Source organism: Diceros bicornis, unplaced genomic scaffold (assembly GCF_020826845.1).
Source record: "Diceros bicornis minor isolate mBicDic1 unplaced genomic scaffold, mDicBic1.mat.cur scaffold_73_ctg1, whole genome shotgun sequence".
In the NCBI taxonomy this organism is placed as follows: domain Eukaryota; kingdom Metazoa; phylum Chordata; class Mammalia; order Perissodactyla; family Rhinocerotidae; genus Diceros; species Diceros bicornis.
The window spans coordinates 796285-812999 of NW_026691615.1; the positions used below are offsets into that span (position 1 = coordinate 796285).

Below are 16715 nucleotides of genomic sequence, written 5' to 3' on the forward strand. Positions count from 1 at the left end.
TAAGGTTTCATTGGGTAGAGCTTGAGATTTAGAGGGCTATGGGCATTGTAACATCTAACATTTTTTTTGCCCCCCTTGGGAGTAATGTCAACCCCATTGAGAATGTATGGAAAAGGGTATGGAAAGGTAAAAACTGTGACTTTATGGGGGAGAAACCTGGGAGACACCACCTTAACCACATCACCAGTGATAATCATGTGGACATGATGTACCCTCCTCTCCAATACGATGTGATGAGAAGAGCATTTCTCCTTTGTGGTCCTCTTTCTACCAATCCATAACTTCAGTCTAATCAGAAAGCAGGAGAAAAATCCACATCAAGAACCATCCAGTACAGTGCATGATAGAAACTCTTCAAAACTGTCAACATCATGAAAGACAAGAAAAGACCAGGAACCTGGCAGAGTTTGGGGGAGACTAAGAAGAGATGACAGCTGTTATGGGCTGAACTGTGCCCCCCCCAAAATTCACATTTTGAAGTCCTAACCCCCAGGACCTCAGAATGTGAGTGTATTTGGAGAGAGGGTCTTGGCAGAGGTAATTAAGTTAAAATGAGGCCATTAGGATGGATCCTGATCCAATATGACTGGTGTCCTTATAGAAGAGGAGATTAGGACACAGACACACACAGAGGGAAGACCATGGAGGACGCAGTGAGAAGCCAAGGAGAGAGGTCTCAGAAGAATCCAACTCTGCCGACACCTTGATCTTGGACTTCCAGGCTCCAGAATTGCGAGACAATAAATTCCTGTTGTTTAAACCCCCTGGTCTGTGGTACTTTGTTATGGCAGCCCTAGGAAGCTCATACAATGACTAAATGTGATGTGGAATCCTGGATAGGATCCTATAACAGAAAAAGAACACCAGCGGGAAAAACATGAAATCTAAAGGAAGCCTGTAGTTTAGTTAATAGCATTGCACCAATAATAATTTCCTGGTTTTGACAAATATATGATGGTAATGCAACGTTAGAGGAAGCTGGGTAAAGGGTATACAGAATTCTCTGTACAGTCGTCCCTTGGTGTCCTCGGGGGATTGTTTCCAGGAGCCCCGCAGATGCCAAATCCACAGATGCTCAAGTCCCTTATATAAAATGGTATAGTACTGGCATATAACCTACACACATCCTCCCATGTACTTTAAATCATCTCTAGATTACTTATAATACCTAATAGAATGTCAATAGCTGTTATACTGAACTGTTTAGGGAATAATGACAAGAAAAAGTCTGTACATATTCAGTACAGACCTTTGGATCCGTGGTTGGTTGAATCTACAAAGTGGAACCGTGGATATGAAGCCACTACTGTGCTATCATTGCAATTCATTGGCAAATCTAAAATTATTTCAAAGTAAAAAGTTTGAAAAAGACTTAAAAGAATCTATTTAGGATTCTGCTTATATGAAGTCCCTAGAGGAGGCACATCCATAGGGACAGAAAGTAAATGGTAGGGCCAGGGGCTGGGGGAGGGGATGGGGAGTCAGTGTTTCATGGGGACAGAGTTGCAGTTTGGGAAGATGAGAAAGTTCTGGAGATGGATGGTGGGGATGGTTGCACAACCATGTGAACGTACTTAACGCTGCTGAACTGTGTACTTAAAATGGTTAAGATGATAAATTTTTACGTTATGCATATTTTAACACAATGAAACTATCAAAAATCTATTTAAGATTTTTAATGGGACAGCATTGCATTTCTAAATTAATTTGGGAAGATAAAACTTTAAAATACTGAGCGTTCTTTTGGGGAACTCAACTTGTGTTTCAATTTGTTCAGATCTTAGTTGTGTTTAATAGTTTTATTCGTACTCTTGTTACGATTATTCTTTAATGTTCAATGATTTTCCTTATATTGGGAAGAGGATTTGTTTCTTCTTTCATTTTCAAATGGTCATCGCTAGGACATAAGAAAGCTGCTCCCTTCACAGGTGAATCTTGCTGTGTCCTTTAATTAGTCCAGAAGTTAAGTCTCGAGGACTTTCATTTTTTTTCTTTTTTTGGTGAGGAGGATTGGCCCTGAGCTAACATCTGTTGCCAATCTTCCTCTTTTTGCTTGAGGGAGATTGGCCCTGAGCTAACATCTGTGCCCATCTTCCTCTATTTTGTATGTGGGTCGCCGCCACAGCATGGCTGACGAGTGGTGTAGGTCTGTGCCTGGAATCCAAACCCGTGAACCCAGGCTGCCGAGGCAGAGCATGCCAAACTTAACCACTATGCCACCAGGCTGGCCCCAGGACTTTCTAGATAAATGATCAGGATTTTGAAATACTCTCAACTTTGACTCTTCCTTTCCAATATTTATGGGTCTTATTTCTTGTTATTTTCTTATCGTATTGACAACATAGCAATAGGGACATCTTTATTTTGTTCTTGATTTTACCAAAAATGGCTCTCAGAATTCACTATTAAGACATTTCTGTGGATTCCTAGAAATTCCTGCTTATCAGATTAAGGAAGTTTTAGCTCATTCTTTGTTTACTAAGCATTTGTTTTCTTGTGTTTATCTTTTACTTTAAGTGAAGAATAAGTGTTGAATAGATATATCTCATAATTGTAACGTGGAGGAGGGAAAAATAAACCATGGAAGGATATGGACCACATGGTACCATTTATATAAAGCTTCCAGACGTACAAAACAACCCAATATACTGTCTACATACATACATAATTAGAGAATGTTTTAATATGAGAAACACCAAGTTTGGGAGGGCAATTGCCTTTGGGAAGGAAGGAGAGAAATAAGACCGTGGAGGGTACGTGAGACTTCCACATTCTATTATGATTTATTTACTTTTAAGAGACTCTGAAGTATGTGAAGATGTCAAAAACTGATAATGCTGAATAGAAGGCAGGTGGGTTTTCATATTCTTTTCTGCATACTTTTTTGCATGCTTGATTCTTTTGCTAAAAAAAAAAAAGCCAGTCAAAGTGTAACATACCCCGTGCACTGAGCTGGGTTCCTTGGCGAGTAGTGAGCCTTCCGTCTCTGGAGAGAATGGAAACCACAAAGTGGTCTTGGCCTCGGAACTGAGTGCTTTCACTTTTGCCTTCTTCCCACATTAGTTCAAACCCATTGTCCCGGCTCTTCAAGGTTTTGTACGATCTGACTCCAGCTGACACCCCAGCCCTGGACTACTGCCCCTGAATTAGTCTCAGCTTCCCGGTAAAGTCCCGTTCCCTCCTCCCTCTCAATCTTTGCGTATGCTAATATCATGTTGGGAACACTCTTTCATCCACCCATGTCTTCCAGAATAATTCCAGCTCCTTCTCCAGGCATCACCTCCTCCAGGAAGCCCTCCTGGATTCTCCAGGCTGAGTCCTCATAGTCCCCTGTGCTTCCCAGACTCACCATGTAGTTTTAAAATTCCCTTTTTAAAATTCACATGTTGCCCACCCCCTTGACCTCCTGGAAATGAGTCTCCCTTCCCTGTTGTGGGCCAGGGCCGGAGGTCAGAGGTCCATGGCCAACATCATGCCTGGGAGCTCACTCCCCTTCTTATTTCCCTTGTGGAGAACTCTGGGCACTGGACAGGGAGTGGGCAGCCTTCTGGTTGCTTCCTTAGCAGAACAGCTCCCCCTGGCTCCCCAAGGCAGCTTCAGCTACAGGTATATACAAAAGAGACCCACCTTCCTGTCTCCTTGCCTCCGCCGTGGTTGTTTGCTCTGCCTGGTGGACCTTCCTCTTTCTGCCAACAGTGTACATGTCCTTCACGGCCTAGTCCCTATGCTACCTCTTCCAGAGAACCTCTGAACCTCCAAATGAATTCGTTGTTTATCCTCCATAAGGGCTGATGAATCAACTCCATCTAGATCCTTTCCCAAGAACAGATTCTGGTGAGATTGTGCAATCCTTGTGGGGTTTTTTTTTTTTCCAGTTCCCTCCCTATGAGCCCTCCCTGAGAACTGCTGTCCTCAAGAGCCCCAGAAGGAGGCTGTCCCAGAAAGTTCTGCCCCACAGTAAAATTCTGCTGCTAAGTCAGAGCCTGTTGACACAGGCTCCATTGCTGATGACGAATGCAAGATGGGTCTCATGTCTCAGAACAAGGAGATGTCTAGGAAGAGGAGCAAGACTCTCCCATTTGGTGGAAAATAAACTTCCTCAGCCCTGCATTGTCCCCTGAGCATTGCTTGCCTTAAATGTCTAAATGTTCTTCCTCCCGCTGTACCATAGGCATCCGCTCTGATGTGTCTGATTTGATACACACCCGTAGATATACATACTTAGTGTGGTTGTGTGTGTGTGTAAGTTACATAAATGTCACAGTGCTATGAACCTCAAGTGGTTTCCACTTCCTTCGATCCCAGGTTACTGAGATCTAAATATGTGGCTGCCTCTACAACTAGTTTATTACTAGTTTATTTCAGTGTGCGCCCACCAAGTTTTACTTCCTCATTGATGAGGGATCAAAAGCACCATAAGAAAAAAGGAAAGACCAGCCACCACCTGGGAGATGATATTTGCATCTGTATCTATGGTACATACAGAACTTCTGTAAATTAATAAGAAAAAAACAAACCATCTCCTAGAAACAGATGGATGAAAGTTACAAACAATTTACAGAAAAGCTAACCCAAAGAGTGAATCGACATCTAATAGACACTTGAAATCTCCAGGAGTCGGGAAACACAATCTAAAGCCACCATGAGATCCAACGAGAAGTGGGAACAGTAGTTCTCTGAGAATAATTTAAAGACCTTTTTTTTTAACTAAGGGTGAAAAAAAAGTGAGACAGAGAAGAAGGAAGGAGATAGAGGAGAAGAGATTGCAAATGAAGGAGTTAAGGATTTCACTTGATAAATTAGCTTTTAAAAAGCAAAAATGAACCCAAAGAAAATAGGAGTAGGGAATTTTTAAAGATAAAAGGCAAAATAATTGAAGGAAAAAAAAGAATAGCAACAAAACACCACATGTAAAGTGCTTTTATGTATATTAACTCATATAAGCTCACAACAGTCGAATGAGGTAGGAACTATTAATATTACTCTTCGCATTTTATGGATGAAAACTGAGGCATAAGAAGAAAGTTGATTGATCCTCCTAAGATGATATAGCTCATAAGTGGTGTATAGCTGGGATTTAAACCCAGGCAGTTTGACTCAACTAGTAAACAACACCATGTCATTAAACCAAAAACAGTAGAAAAGATAAATACAACTGATTTTTCAGAAAAAGACTCACAAATGGGAAATACCAGAGGTAAACCTAGAATGAGAAAGTACAGCAAAAAAGAGAGCAGCAATTAGAATAATTTTAAGAAAACTGTATGTGATAAACTTAAAGATCTGGGAAAAACAATTTCTTACCAAAACATGACCCAATTAAAAATAGATTTTTTAAAAACGTAGCTTAATTTATTAATGATTATTTTGTTGTTTTTCTTCTTGATATTTTGACTAAGAAACCCTTTCTACCTGGATTTTTCCCCCAAAGTTTTGCTTTTCAAATATTTAGATTTAGATACATCTAAGCAGGGGCTGGCTGTCTTATTTACGAATACATGGCCAGGACCTTCAACAGAGCACATAGCAGGCACTCAATAAATATTGGTTAAATGAATTAATGAAGGGCCATTGTGTGTGAGACCTAAAAGGATGAGTCTCTGAGATGGTGGGTATCAGGCATGGGTATCTCAGCCCAGGTGCATGTGGAGGGAGTGGGATCTTTCTCTCGCAAAGAGACACAGCATTGGCCTGTGGGTATCTGGACCCAGAAGGCTACCTATATCATTGGTCAGACCGTCAAGACGAGTCTTCGATAGCACCACTGTGTGTCTTGGAGAAGAACTTGGAAAGTAGACTGGTAAGACCCAATTTCCATTTGGACGTAGAAGTCTTTCTGTCCCTCTCTTCCAATATGTGTTTTTTAGGACCCCTAAAGATTCTTGGACAATTCAAGAGACAGGAGAGAAGATCTGAGCTGCTTGCTAATAAGAAAAAGTAAAGGAGAAAGCCATTGATTAGAAAAAGAGATGGGTTTATGGAACATTGCATTCTAGTGGCATAGTAACTGGAATTCTCAGGTTTAATGCCTGACATCCATGAGGGCAGAGATTGCAGTTTCTTGTTCTTCACTTGTTATCCACAGCTCCAGAGGACCGTGTCTGGCACCTAGGAGTCGTTAAATAAAGGTAACTCTCTGAGTATATCCTTGCTCACTCCATGCTAGCTACAGTTCCCCTTATAGGCCAGACACATTCCCACCTCCAAGCCTTTGCACTTGCTGTTCCCCCGGGCTGGTGTATGCTTCCTCCAATACCTTCCTTTCTTCCTTCTCTCTGGCTTTATTGAAATATAGTTCACACACCATACAATTCACCCTTACAGTTCAATGGTTTTTATTATATTCACACAATTGTGCATCCATCACCGCAATCAACATAAGAACATTTCATAATCCCAAAAAGAAACCTTATACCCCTTAACCATCACCTTCAGTTTCCCCCCATCACTCCCAGCCCCTGGCAACCACTAATCTAATTTTTGCTTCTACTGGTTTGCCTGTTCTGGACATTTCATATAAAAGGAGTCATACAATATGTGGCCTTTTGTATCTGGCCTCTTTCATGTAGCAACTTTTCAAGGTTCATCTGCATTGTAGCATGTATTAGAATGTCATTCTTTTTTATGCTTGAATAATATTTCATTATATGGATATACCACCTTTTATTTATCCATTTATCAGTTGATGGACCTTGGGCTTAGTTCCATTTTTTGGCTATTATGAATCATGCTGCTATGAACATTCATGTACAAGTTTTTGTGTGGACGTGTATTTTCATGTCTCTTGGGTATATCCCTAGGCGTGGAACAGCTGGGTCATATGGTAATTCTATGTTTAACCATGGAACTGTCAAACTGTTTTCCAAAGAAGTGTTGCCTTTTCAGAAAGACCTTCCCTGACCATCCTGCCTTAAAAAAGCTGCCCCATGGGCTGGCCTGGTGGTGTAGTGGTTAAGTTTGCATGCTCCACTTTGGTGGCCCGGGGTTCACAGGTTCAGATCCTGGGCACAGACCCACACACTGCTCATCAAGCCATGTTGCCACGGTGTCCCACATACAAAATAGAGGAAGATTGACACAGCTCAGGGCCCATCTTCCTCACATACCCATAAAAAAAGCCGCCCCAAATCATTCACTATCTCCCTAGCCTACTTTATTGTTCCTTCTCTCCCTGGTGGGACAGTATAGTACAGTGTATATACTTATCACACTATGACATTATAATACGTGATATATATTTGATTATTTTTTTATTGTCTTCCCTTCCAAAAGATTGTAATTTCCATAAAAACAGGAATTTTGGGCAATTTCGTCCCTCGCTGAATCTCCAGCGCCTAGAAAAGTGCCTGGCATAGAGCAGCTCACAGCACCACATGCACAGGCGCCCCAGGAGCCACAGAAATCAGGGCGTGGGAAGCCGAATCACACGCCCCAGAGAAATCCACAAGATGCTGGGTTCCAAGAGGAAGCAGCTGGAGTGGGCAAGCGACGTCACTGGGCACCAGCTGGGTCAGAAACCAGATGGTGGCAGTGAGCCCTGAGTGGGGGCTGAGGTTCTAAAGAGAAGAGACACGCCTCTGAGAATGTTGATGTTGAAAGCAGAAAAGGGCCATCTCTCCTCAGTCTTGGAATCAGTGGACCCACCATTTCTAGAACGTCTGGGGAAAGTGGGCCCCCTCCCCATGCAACCCAGACTCCATAACGGCTGCATTTGCTTGGAGTGCAAGGGTGTGCGTGTCAATGTTTACCGCTGCTTAAGTTACGCAGTATAACAAACGACCCCACAAGTTGGTGGCTGAAAACAACAGTGACTTTTTATTTTTGACATAACAAACGACCCCACAAGTTGGTGGTTGAAAACAATAGTGACTTTTTATTTTTGACAATTCCATAGGTTGACTGGGCGGCTCCTTTCCTGGTCTCGCCCACAATCACTGGGGTGGTTGTATTTTGACGGCAGCTGAAAAGGCTGGAAGAGCCAAGATGGAGCTTTGTTGCTGGCCGTGAGCGGGACTGCTTTCTCCTCCACGGGGCCTCTCATCCTCACGAAGTTAAGCGGGGCCCTCCAACATGGCGGCCTGCAGCATCCCAGGAGCCGGAAGGCGGAAGCCGCAAAGCATACTGGGGCCAAGACTCGGAAGTCACGTGGCGGTGCTTCTGCACAACTATTGGCTAAAGCAAGTCACGTGGATAATGCTGATTCAAAAGGGAGAGGAAGTGGACTCCACCTTTGATGGGAGGAGTAACAAAGTCCCGTCGCAGAGAAGCCTGTGTCTTGAGATGGGAGGAATTTGTGGCTGGGAGTTTTCAGTCTCTCCGGGTAACTGAGAGAAGAGTCCCTGTAGCAGTAGGCACGTGGCCTTGGATCACAGGACCAACACTCCTTGGCTGAGTGGCCTTGGGGGAGCCACCTTCTCTCTCTCAGCTTCGGATTCCTTCCCATAAAGAAGCAATCAACCCAGTACCATCATCGTCCTGATAATCATCCTTTTAGGCGCCACCCAGGAAAATGGGCTACAAATCAATTCTTAAATCTTTTCTGGCAGACTCTCCTTGCACAGGGACAATTCCCTTTCCTAGGGGTCCCAGTTGATCTTGCATGGGAACCACGGAAATGTAATAATAACAATATCACCAATAACAGCTACCTCAGGGGCCCTGCCAGGCGGAGCGTGTCACTCTGTTGATCTCTTGAAACAGCCAAGGAGTCTTTGGGCCACGCCAGAAGCAAAACTAAAATAAGGATTCCAGGATTTGTAGTTTATCTGGGAGGTGATTCTAGAAGCCCTGGGAGGAGGTAGGGGAGAGAGACAGGAAAGGGAAGGAGCCAACACAGGATGTGCCTGGAGCGGGTACTGCTGTGGGCTGAATCCCCCTGGGGACCTCTGGGAGACAGTGTAGACCATGTGAGTCAGAGTCATCCTAACTGATAGCATCGCCCATCCCAAACTGTGACAACCACAGATGTCTCCAGACACTGCGTAGTGTGCCGTGGGGAGCGTCATCAGCCCTGGGTGAGAACCACTACACTCTACAACTGACTTTTTCATTCAGTTCATTATTTGCAGTCGGTCTCTCCTCACCTCCTACAGAATGTTTGCTCCAGGAAGGAAGGAATTTGCTTATTTGGGGCACTGATGGATGCCCAGGTTCTAGATCAATCCTGGCACACGGCAGGTGTTCAATATTTGTTGGAAGACTGAATGAGCATTAGTGGGTTCTGTGCCTGGGGACGGTACAGGGCTTGACATCGTGACGTCCTTCCTTTATCACAGCATCCCCTGGAGGGAGGCCCTGTCACTGTCCCCCATCTCACAGAGGAGAAAAACTGAGGCTTCTAGAAGCTACATGCACACACCCCTCACCACCCACTAGTAGAGTCCAGAAGCTTAGCTGACCACCACCCAACAAATGTGTGTGTTCTCCCTTCTGGTCAAGAAGGATTGAATTAAGGGCAGGGGCAGACCCAGCCTCTGGCAGCACCTGAGGAGAGTTGAGGAGGGGAGCTGAGCTGGCATGGGGGCCATGCCTGAGGGGCTTTCTCAGCAACCAGCAGGGAGGGGCCAGAACTTGGCCAGTTCAGCCTGTGTCTCTCGGAGTAAGGCCAGCCCCAGACCTCTAAGAGATGGGGACCTAGCTCCAGAGTGCAGTCCCAGAACCATCCTGGAGATGTTGCTGCAGCTACCAGGCCAGGGAGGCTGGAACTGCACACACACACACACACACACACACACACACACACACACACACACATATTCCACTCCGCATCCCCTCCACTCTCTCAACCCCCTTCTACCCCCAACTCCCACTTCCTCTACCACACCCATACCTCTAGCCCAGCCCAACCCAGAAAGGGCACAGCCCTGTGATTGCTCAGTGGGTCCCTGGTAATAGAAGTGAAGACTCAGGAGATGGGAAGGAAGGAAGAGAGAGTGGGCGGGGCGAGTGAGGGAGGGGGCTACATTTATATCTATGCCCAAGGCTGGGCATATTTTATATCTGTGCTCCTCATGGACAATGCCGGGTACAGCAAGTGGGGCTGCGACCTGGAGGAGGCACCTGGAGGTAGGAAGAATGGGATTGCCTCACCTGCCCCCTTGGGTCCTCTGTCCAGTGGATTGGGGTTTGATGGGGGAAGGGAGGGGAACAACCAAGAGAGGGCCCACGTGGTGGTGCAAGAGAGACATCACAGGTCCTAGAACCAGCTGGACCTGGATTCAAATTCTAAACCTGCCACTTAGGGGCTGTGTGACCACAGGCAACTTATTTAACCTCTCTGAATCCCAATTTCCTTGGAGGAACCCAAGTGTCCTGGGCTCCGTCCTCAGGGCCCAGGGAGGAAGGATGTTCCTGTGCAGGAGAGACCCAGGAGTCCATCTGTGTTATCCCAGAGTCCTGGCGACACTGGGGATGGAGACTTCTCTGGCTAGCTGTGACTTTCATGATTGCCACCATCCTGTGGGGCCTCATTCTGACCATCGGACTTTCCAAGGGTGAGTGACTGCATAATGCAGGGAGGTGTGTCTGACCCCGTGGGGACACAGACCTCCTCACTCAAGGCACACCAGCTGGGTCCCAGACCCCTGCCTGGGTCTGAGTGTGAACATGAGTGAACAGAGTGTGTGTACATCTTCGGACTGTGTGCACCCACGTGTGTGTGCATGTGCATGCAGGAATGTGTGTGCATGCGCCCCTATGTTTGTTTCCCCTCGGCCTGTGTGCACATTTTGTGGGCTGTATGTCTGCCCGCCCCTCTGTGCGTGCCAAGACTGGGGTGCTCACGCGGTGTGGGTGAAGGGAGAGTTCCCGAGCCCCCGGGGTGGTGCCTGCAGGAGCCTCTCTCTGCAGCCGCCACAGAGCACGGGGCTCTGCTCGGCTACCAGGACCTGCTGAGGACAAATGGTGAGTGCAGAACAGGGGCTCCTGGCCCCCCGGGATGTGCAGGGCAGGAGTGTCTGGACCCTGGAGGCGGGTAGGGGGTGGATGGATGGGGATCCTGTGGTCCCCAGGGCTGGCCCAGAGAGGGGTAGGGTGTCCCGTGAGTCCCCGGGTGGTGACCTGGCGTGTGTTGGGTGGGCGGGGGTTGTTCCAGCCTCGGAGCAGATGGAGGTGCTGGCTGCCCTGAAGGAGGAGATCCAATCCTGCAAGAGATGCTGTAAGACCTGCGGGCTGAGGAGGCAGGGCTTATGGTCCTGAGTGTGGCGATTATGGCCGGAACTGGACGAGCTGGGTGGGGGCCCTATGGGCTAGCCTCAGATGTCCCGTCCCCATCCTCCCCGCTTCCCAGGCCAGGGGACGCAGGCGCAGCTGCAGACGGCTCGCACCCAGCTTGGGGAGGCGCAGGCAAAGCTGTTCCAGCAGGAGAGCGCCCTGAAAGAACTGAGCGAGCGCGGTGAGGGCAGGACAGCACCGCGACCCGTGATCCCTCCCCGCACCTGTCACCAGACTCTCCCTTCACATCCTGATCCCTCTGTGACCCCGACTCTATCCTGTGATCCTGACCCTGCCCGCTGCACTCTGACCTTGCCTACAACTCCTAACCGGACCCTCCCCAGCTGTAACAGTCCTCGACCGTGATGTCATTCTTGACGGTGACGCTGACCACGGACACGCATGCTGACTTGACCTAATCGTGACCCTACTCCTGACCCTGACCCCAGCTATGATCTGGCCTTCCTTGATCTTGCAGTGACCCAGGGCTTGGCTGAAGCGGGTAGGGACCGCGAGGGCATCCGCGCTGAACTGTTGAGGGCGCTGGAGGCGGCCCGGCTCGGGAACCGTGAGCAAGACGGAGGGGGAGGGGCGAGGGGAGGGGACATGTGGACCCTCCTCGTGGACCTCGGGTTCCCGTGAAACGCCCGGCCCTGCACTTTGACCTTGGCCTGTTCTCTGTGGCTCCGCTCCTGTTGGGCCGGGAGATCCAACCCCACCCGACAGTCCTCTCCCCCTGGGGGCAATCCACCTCTTTGACCCTCACCACCTCGCAGGCCCCTGCGAGCAGTGCCCCGCGTCGTGGCTGCCCTTCCAGGGCTCCTGCTACCTTTTCTCCGAGCTAAAGGCCACATGGGAAGAGGCGCAGCACAACTGCACCAGCTCTGGCGCGCACTTGGTGATTGTGGAAGACCTGGACGAGCAGGTGCGCAGCCTAAGCGGTCCGAGACCGGAGGCGGAGTTCACCTGAGAGGGCGTGGCTTGGAGGTGGCCAGAGGGGGCGGGGCGGACTCTGCCGGCTCAGTCTCCCCTCGCACCCAGGGCTTCCTGAGTCGGAACACGCGAGGCCGCGGTTACTGGCTGGGCCTGAGGGCCGTGCGCCGCGCGGGCATCATCCAGGCTTACCAGTGGGTGGACGGAGTCTCGCTCAGCTTCAGGTGAGAGAAGGGACTTGGGGAGGAGGGTGGATGAGACCCGTGGAGAAGTACTTTGGCCATATCTCAGCGTCTCAAGTGAGATGGGCAGATTAGACCCCAGGAACTGGCTGAGGGCTAAAATCTGAGGGACAGGAAATTACTTCGCAGCGTTAGAAAGTTGTGTCTGTGGTTAGGATAGACCCTCAGGGTGTCTCGGTCAGACCCAACTTATAAACAGGCTAGCCCCTGGGAAGGGAGGCTGGACCCCAGGGCCATCTTCAGTCTAGACCCCCAGCAACACCCATGCCACACCACTGCAGCCACTGGAGGCAGGGGGAGCCCAATGACTCAGGGGGGCGCGAGGACTGCGTCATGATGCTGGACACGGGGATGTGGAACGACGCGCCGTGCAGCGACGACGAGAGGGACAACTGGATCTGTGAGAAGAGGCAGAGCTGCTGACCCCGCGCAGTGCCCCCGAGCCACGCCCACCGCCACGTAAACCGTCTGTGAGCTGCTCACAGTCATGGATCCGCCCAGGGCCATGGATTTTTTTTTTCCACCAACCACTCCTGCAAACCACCCCGCCCAACGCAGCCCGGTCTAGTGCCTGGGCCCTGGGACCCCTGCTCCAACTTACCTGCAACTCCTCACACGCAGGCCTAACCTGGGCTTTACCTGCTTCAAAATCCAGCTCCTTGGCCCACGTTCTCACCTCGCTTCCCTCCCTAGCCCAAGTCAGCCGATCGGGGCTGAAGCTGTCTCGTTTGCCTGCATTTTTCCCCAGACTGGGAGGCCTCAAAGATGGTGGTTTTGTGAGCTGTCTTTGCTGCCCTAGGGAGCATCAATAAAAGTTTGAGAAATGAATCTTGGTTTCTGGCTCTGTTGAGCTGTTCTAAACTTTATGCCAGGGACCCTGATGATCCCTGTGGGTGTCCCCGACCTCCCTAAGTGACCTCCAGGTCCTAAGAGGTCCCAAAACCCAGGAGTAACATGCACTGGGTAAGGAGGGCTGCATGGAATGGGGGATATAGTTATAAGTCAGACCCAGTTGTTACCCCCCCAGGACCCCCTCATTCTGGTCTAGCTGGGCATGGGAGTCATGTGAGCAGCGACTCAATGGAGGAATGCAAGAAGGAGTGACAGGTGATGCATTTGAATGAGCCCTCTTTGTCCTCAAGACAGGGACTGTGCTGACCTGCTGCAGTGGTGGCCCCTTTCCTTGAGCAGGCTGGCACCCCCTTGTGGAGATGACAGGCAGTCTGAGGCATGGCCGTGGGGCAGCTGGGAGAGAGGTTGCCCAGATCTGATGAGCGGGTCCCTTCTGTCTCGGGCACCAACTTTCTGTGACCACTGGGTAGGGCGATCAGGAAATACATCCCAGCACAGATGGGCTTTCCAGGAACAATGGGGTTTCAGCACGTGGAGCTGGGAAGGGAGGGCTTTGCAGGCAGAGGCTGTTGGAAGGTGTTGAGTATGGCTGAGCACATTTGGGCGTGCACAGTGCACAGAGCCTGGATTTATCAACTGGGGCCTTTTGATCTGAATTTACCCTGTACCCCCAAAGTTTCCTGACTCCATCTTGGGGACCTTGGGGCTCTCCTAGAATTTCCAGAGGAGAGGGGTCCAGCTAAGGGGAATGACAGGCTGAGCGGGAAGAGGAGACAACACCACCCCCCCCCCTCCCTGGCCAGGTGGAACCTCTCAGTGCTGTAACCGCACAGCCCGCAACCCTTCTTTTGCCCTCTACAACTGCAGCCCAGAGCGAGGCCCAGGGTGTGGACATCTTGGGAGCCAAGAGGCAGCCTCACACAAGATGTCGCCTGCTGACAAACAGACTCACAGGTGGGGGTGCCGCCAATAGCTGCCTGGTGTCCTAAGTGCTTGGAGACCTGGGTGAATGATGGTCTGGAATACTCACAGGCTCTAGTCTAACTGACGACAATCAGATGGAGACCCCCGGGTGACAGAAGAGCAACAGAGACAGATTGAAAGCAGAAGAAGCCCTGGTGTCTCTCATGGGGATGGAGCTGAGTGAGCACTGGCTGTGGCAGAGGTTGAAGGAAGAGACCTCCGAGTTAGGCATGACCTGCCCTAGGTCTTCCAAGGACCTGGCCCTGGCCAGAGCAAGCCCTCTAGTTCCTGGTACCCCAGCTCAGACACTGCACCACAGGGCCCAAGGGAGCCCAGGACAGGAGCCCAGAGAGCAAGGAGGCTGGCCTGGAGACCCCCATCCTGCCTTCTGCACTCCTGGTCAGCTCACAGGCACTGCCTCCCAGCCGCCTGTTTCTAACCCTCCAGCGTTGAGTGGGCACATGGAGACCCTGAATGAGAGGGTCAGGGTCATGTTCCCCCCTTTCTGGACTCTTGGCACCAGGTCCTTCCCCCTCCAAGATGCAACTGTCCTGAGAAGAAATGGGTCCCTATAACCTAACCCTAATCCTGGCACAGACCATGACCTTTAGTTGGCTTTTGTTGTCCTGGAGAATCGATCTTGCCAGAAAGACTGTATTCTACAGGCTGACGGGTGGTACAGAAAGGAGCCTGTACACAGAGAAGCCCCGTGATGCTTCCCTGAGAGCCCAGGTCAGCAGCCTCAATGACAGACCCCCATTCCTGGAGACCCCAGAGGGCCTGAGAGAGCCCCACAAGATCTGAAATGTACCTGTGATGTGAGACCCAGCAGCAGTTGTGAGAACACATAGGCCCTTAGTATGCAGAATGACAGACTCCCAAATTGCCTGGGTCCTAATCCCCCTGAACCTATGAGTATGTTACCACATGGCAAAAGGGACTTTGCACATGTGATTATATTAAGGGCCCTGAGGTGGGGAGAGGATCCTGGATTATCCAGGCTTCCCAATGTCATCACAAGGGCCCTTAAAAGTGAAGGAGGTGGGCAGGAGAGAATGAGGGAGGGAGTCGTGACTACAGAAGACGGTCAGAGTGATGTGACGTGAGAAGGACCTCATCCTCCATTGTGGCTTTAAAGATGGAGGAGGGGACCAGGATCCGACGATGTGGGCAGACTTAGAAGTTAGAAAAGGCAAGGGAAACCACTGATGAGATAGGCCAAAATCCTGAACACTGACAACACCCAGTGCTTGCGAGGATGTGGAGTAACAGGAACTCTCATTCATTGCTCGTGGGAATGCAAAATGGTACATCCACTTTGGAAGACAGTTTGGTTGTTTCCTGCAAACCCAAACACATTCTTACCACATGATCCAGCAATCGTGCTACTTGGTATTTGTCCAAAAGTGTTGAAAAGTTATGTTCACACCGAAACCTGCACACGGATGTTCATAGGAGTTTTATCCATAATTGCCAAAACATGGAAGCAACCAAAACGTCCTTTAATAGGTGAATGGATAAATAAACTGGTACCTCCGGACAATAGATCTTTATTCACACTGCAAAGAAATGAGCTATCAAGCTATGAAAAGACATGGAGGAATCTTAAATGCATATTAATAAGTGAAGGAAGCAAATCTGAAAAGTCTACATACTGTATGATTCCAACTCTATAAGATTCTGGAAAAGACAAAACTATGGAGACAGTAAAAAGACAAGTGTTTGCCAGGGGTTAGAGGGAAGGGAGGGATGAATTGGAGGAGCACAGAGGATTTTCCAGGTAGTGAAACTATACTGTGATGGTGTATACATGTCATTATACATTTGTCCAAACCCATAGAAAGTACGACACCAAGAGTGACCCCTAATGTCAACTATGGACTTTTGATGATGATGACATGTCAACGTAGCTTCATCAGTTGTAACAACTGATGGTGGGCATGTGATAATGGGGGAGGCATTGCCTGAATGCGAGGAGGGGATACATGGGAAATCTCTGTACCTTCTGCTTAATTTTGCTGTGAACCTAAAACTACTCTAAAAAAATAAAGTCTTAACAACAGAAAAAGACAAGAAAACAGATTTTCCCCTAGAGCCTCCAGAAGGATGCCACCCTGTTGACACCTTGGCTTTAGGGCAGTGAGACCAGTGTCAGACTTCTGACCTCTAGAACAGTGAGACAACGAATTTGTGTTGTAGAAGCCACTAAGTTTGAGGTCATTTGCTACAGCAGCCATAGGAAACTAATACAAGGGCTTACCTGGAGCTCCCCTGTAACTCAACAGTAACCACCTATAACACAGCAGCCAACTGTGATGACCCCGTGACACACCTTAACATGTCTATAAGTAAATGTACCCCCCATAGAAGTGACTCAACTCGAGAAAAAACCACTGGAAACACCCGGGATAAACTTTAACACCCATCACCCGGCAGCACCTGCCTGTAACCTCCCGCTCACCTGACAGGACACACATGTGACTAACCTTAACAGGAGTGGCCATGAGTCTCCGT

General features: G+C 49.0%; 1 protein-coding gene across 2 annotated transcripts; it reads left to right on the plus strand.

Annotated features, from left to right (window-relative positions):
* Positions 1 to 9981: 9981 nt before the first annotated feature.
* On the plus strand, positions 9982 to 14812 carry LOC131403578 (C-type lectin domain family 4 member G-like). Of its 2 annotated transcripts, none has more exons than XM_058537994.1 (9): positions 9982 to 10065; positions 10392 to 10493; positions 10849 to 10902; positions 11093 to 11155; positions 11288 to 11392; positions 11690 to 11779; positions 11988 to 12136; positions 12253 to 12368; positions 12668 to 14812. In XM_058537994.1, the coding sequence occupies exons 1-9, from the start codon at positions 10011 to 10013 to the stop codon at positions 12807 to 12809; spliced, it is 876 nt and encodes a 291-aa protein (XP_058393977.1). In that variant the 5' UTR covers positions 9982 to 10010; the 3' UTR covers positions 12810 to 14812. The 2 variants fall into 2 exon arrangements, with proteins under 2 accessions (XP_058393977.1, XP_058393976.1); XM_058537993.1 differs by having other exon boundaries at positions 9984 to 10065; positions 10299 to 10493.
* Positions 14813 to 16715: the final 1903 nt, after the last annotated feature.

Bases quoted from the DNA above. Each gene is read 5' to 3' on its own strand.
- LOC131403578 (XM_058537993.1), top strand. From the start codon at position 10,011: ATGGACAATGCCGGGTACAGCAAGTGGGGCTGCGACCTGGAGGAGGCA. The intron at 10,066-10,298 runs GTAGGAAGAATG...ATTTCCTTGGAG, and splicing joins CCTGGAGGAGGCACCTGGAG to GAACCCAAGTGTCCTGGGCT. The intron at 10,903-11,092 runs GTGAGTGCAGAA...GGGTTGTTCCAG, and splicing joins GGACCTGCTGAGGACAAATG to CCTCGGAGCAGATGGAGGTG.